This window comes from Gracilinanus agilis, chromosome 3 (assembly GCF_016433145.1).
Source record: "Gracilinanus agilis isolate LMUSP501 chromosome 3, AgileGrace, whole genome shotgun sequence".
Lineage (NCBI taxonomy): Eukaryota > Metazoa > Chordata > Mammalia > Didelphimorphia > Didelphidae > Gracilinanus > Gracilinanus agilis.
This window is the reverse complement of record NC_058132.1, coordinates 522,712,854-522,716,542: the sequence shown is the minus strand read 5'-3', so window position 1 is coordinate 522,716,542 and position 3,689 is coordinate 522,712,854. Positions and strand designations below refer to the sequence as shown.

General features: G+C 33.9%; 1 protein-coding gene across 2 annotated transcripts in view; it reads right to left on the bottom strand.

Moving 5' to 3' along the window:
- The window catches only part of NALCN (sodium leak channel, non-selective), a 483,341-nt gene extending 481,808 nt beyond the window's left edge, over positions 1 to 1,533 (bottom strand). For both annotated transcript variants that reach the window (XM_044667195.1, XM_044667196.1), the window contains exon 1: positions 1,426 to 1,533. In XM_044667195.1, the coding sequence (XP_044523130.1) occupies positions 1,426 to 1,533 (108 nt within the window). The remainder of the gene's footprint in view (positions 1 to 1,425) is intronic.
- Between the last annotated feature and the right edge of the window lie 2,156 nt (positions 1,534 to 3,689).

Here is a 3,689-nt window from a genome sequence, read left to right as displayed (position 1 = left end):
TGTTGAATAATAGAGGTGATAATGGGCATCCTTGTTTCACTCCTGATCTTATTGGGAAGGCTTCTAATTTATCCCCATTGCATATAATGCTTGTTGATGGTTTTAGGTATATATTGTTTATTATTTTTAGGAAGGGTCCTTCTATTCCTATACTTTTCAATGTTTTCAATAGGAATGGATGCTGTATTTTGTCAAAGGCTTTTTCAGCATCTATTGAGATAATCATGTGATTTTTGTTTGTTAGACTGTTGATATGGTCAATTATGTGGATGGTTTTTTTAATGTTGAACCAACCTTGCATTCCTGGTATAAATCCCACCTGATCATGGTGGATGACCTTCTTAATTACTTGCTGGAGTCAGAGTTCTAGATTTATACTCAGAAAGCCTATGTTTGAATCCTAGCTCAGTCACTTACTACATAAAGAATACTTGGAACTTCATGTGATATTCATAAAAAAGGTGCTTAAGATAGTTCACCATATCATTAATCTTATAAGTCTAATTGATTCTTAATTTTTCTCAGGTTCTGAAATATATGCATATGCCATCAAACATAGCCAATTATTTATTATAAAATATATACATATACCTTACTTTCATATTCTTATCAGTATAATTAATTGGGTTACTATATCCTTTGATATTGCTATGCCATGTTATTTATTTTTATAATGCTATGAATTCTACAATGTAGAAAGAGACCTCTTGAACTAAAATATTTAGTCATCTTTTCCAGATCTGAAAAGGTACTAATAAAAAAAATGATATAGTAACTTTATAAAGAGAACAAACTTTCCATGCCTGGAATGCTTTTCCTCCTTTGCTCTGATTACTGTCCTCCTTGCCTCCTATTAATTCCCAACTAAAATGTCACCTCTACAGGAAGCCTTCTGTAGAAACCCTACTAATCCCATTACTTTCTCTCTTTTAATTATTTCCTATTTATCCTGTGCATAGTTCGTTTTGCATATATCTGTTTCCATGTTGTCTCCCTCATTAGACTGTAAACTCCTTGAGGTCAGGGACTGTCTTTAATCTTTTTGAATTTCCCTTCTATTTAGCACAGTGCTTGCCACATAAAAGGCACTTAATAAATGTTTATTAAATGAATTTATTAAAAAGGCTATTCATCTTTGTCTGATACTATCACAGTTACAGAAAGAATATGTTAAAAATCTGTGCAACTCAGCTTTCTAATTCTTCATAGGTAAAATATTTATAGCACTTTTTAGGAACCTCATATGAATTACTGTGAATTTCCATAACTTGAGACATTTCATATTCTTATTTAATTGCAAACACTAATTTCAAAACTAAAAACAAATGTTAGCTCCACATCTTTGTTCCATTACCATGAAAATCAAACAAAGTGTATTTTTTTAATTTAAAAAACAAACCAACCACAAAACAAAATACAACTTACTGGTTTGTTGATCCACAATATATCTGCATTATCTGACAAAGATTCATCAGGACCAAAGTCTGTAACTGGCTGGGCTTCCACCCTAGAACTCTGTTTCCTTTTAAGCATGCTGAAATTAGCTTTGGCCACTTAAAAACATATAACACCCTGGAAAAGAAAAGAGAAAAATCAGTGAAAATTGCTATTAGTTCATAAGAACAATGAATTAATCATAACCTAGTATTGGTCCTGGCCATTGAAAAAACGGGAATATTAAAAGGACCTCTAGCTCAATAGTGGGCTCTTAAAATTTTTATGCACAATAGACCCCTTCAGTATGCTGGTGAAGCCTATGGATCCATTCTCAGAAAAATGTTTTTATTCATAAAATAAAATAACTAAAATTATTTCCTCCATGAATTTTTCACTAGTTTAAGCAATATGTGTTCTATTTCACAACATGACAAACAGTGAAATATATGATAATAAAGGTACAATCTATATTGTATTTACCTGCCTTCTTTGGGAGGGCTGAGGCATAAGAGAAAGGGAGCAGATATAAAAGAATGAGGCAAAAAGTTTTTGGACGTAGCTAATGTGAGATTTTTTTCACTCAGATAAGTATATCTATTATAATTTGTTACATATTTATAACATATATGTGATATAGTTTATGTTATACATTACAAATAAAAATAAAAAGAATTTCAAAGGATACCAATTACATTGAAATACAGTTATCAAAACCATAGTTTTTAAAGTTCACAAAACTCAGTTTAAGAAATCCTCATCTAGATAATTGTTAGAACATCTCATTAGGATACTCTCGATGGAATAATCTTCCATAAAGTTTTCTGATCAAACTATGAGCCACAACTAATAAAGAAACATTTCTCTGGAAAGTTTGCTCCTAGATGTCTCTGGTTCTCATTGATAGTCCCTTTTTAGTTGTCAAATTGGGAAGGACCACCTTAGGTAAACCTTCCTTGTCAGACAAACCATTCTACTGGTTCTGAGTCCACTGGAAAGGAGAAAGAAAAAGCATGTTATCTATTTTAAGTGGTAACGTATCTGCCTACAAACAGAGAAGACAGGAATGGTCACTTTCCTGCCTATCCTTCAATCCTCCAAATCTATTCTTTTGGCCTTGAGACTTCTGTCTCTTGCATTTATCTTCTGTCTTATTTAGTAAGGGAATGGGCTATGGACCAGAGCAATAGGAATATTACTAGGGGATGGTCCAAACTTCTCCCATATAAGTGATGAGCATACCATACATAATGATATCATGAGAAATCCAACACAACAGAGATGATGGAACAACAAAGTACTTGAACTGAACCTAGGAAAAAACCTAAAGGTTCAAGAAGATGAAATAAGGAAAAAGAGTATTGGAGGGAGCCTGTCAGGAGTCAGGAAAAAGAATGTCATATATAGGATAGAACAATGAGGCCAGTTTGGCAGGAATATAGAGTCCTTGAAAGGATTTTATATGTAATCAGCCCAAAAACATAGGCTTAAAATATCAAGTAGAAGGGTTTGCATTTTGTTCTAAGGCTTTAAATGGCACCAAATCTTTACCTGGGGTTTCAGCAATATTTCAGTAGCTGTGTGGAGAATGAGTTGGAGAAAAAAAAGAATGTATGTGAGTAGACTAATTATGAGGACACTGCAATAGTCCATGAAAGAGTTCATGAATACTTAAACCAAAGTGTGAGTGAAGGAAGTTGAACTACTGAGGGAGATATTGAAAAGGAATAATCAGCAAGATTTGGCAACTGAAGGAATATGAATGATGAGTGAGAATGAATAGTTGAGATGACCAGAAGTACAATGATACCCTCAAAGGAAATAGGGAAGTTAAGAGAAAATTATAAAATATGAGTACTATTTTGGGTATGTTGAGCTTGAGGTGCCAACTAGAAATCCCATCCTGTAGGACTAGAGTTCAGGATAGAGATGATAGATAAATTCAGTGGAGCTCATGAACTTACCAAAAGAGAGTATAGAAAGAGGAGAAGACCCTAGAGCAGTGGTTCCCAAACTTTTTTTGGCCTACCACCCCCTTTCTAGGAAAAATATTACTTAGCCCCCTGGAAATTAATTTTTTTAATTTTAATAGTAATTAATAGGAAAGATAAATGCACCTGTGACCATCACCACTCCCCTGGATTGCTATAGCACCCACCAGGGGGCGGTAGTGCCCACTTTGGGAATCACTGCCCTAGAGTATATTGATTTAGCAGAGTGAGGATTTACAGGAGGGTCATAGATAAATGATGCAG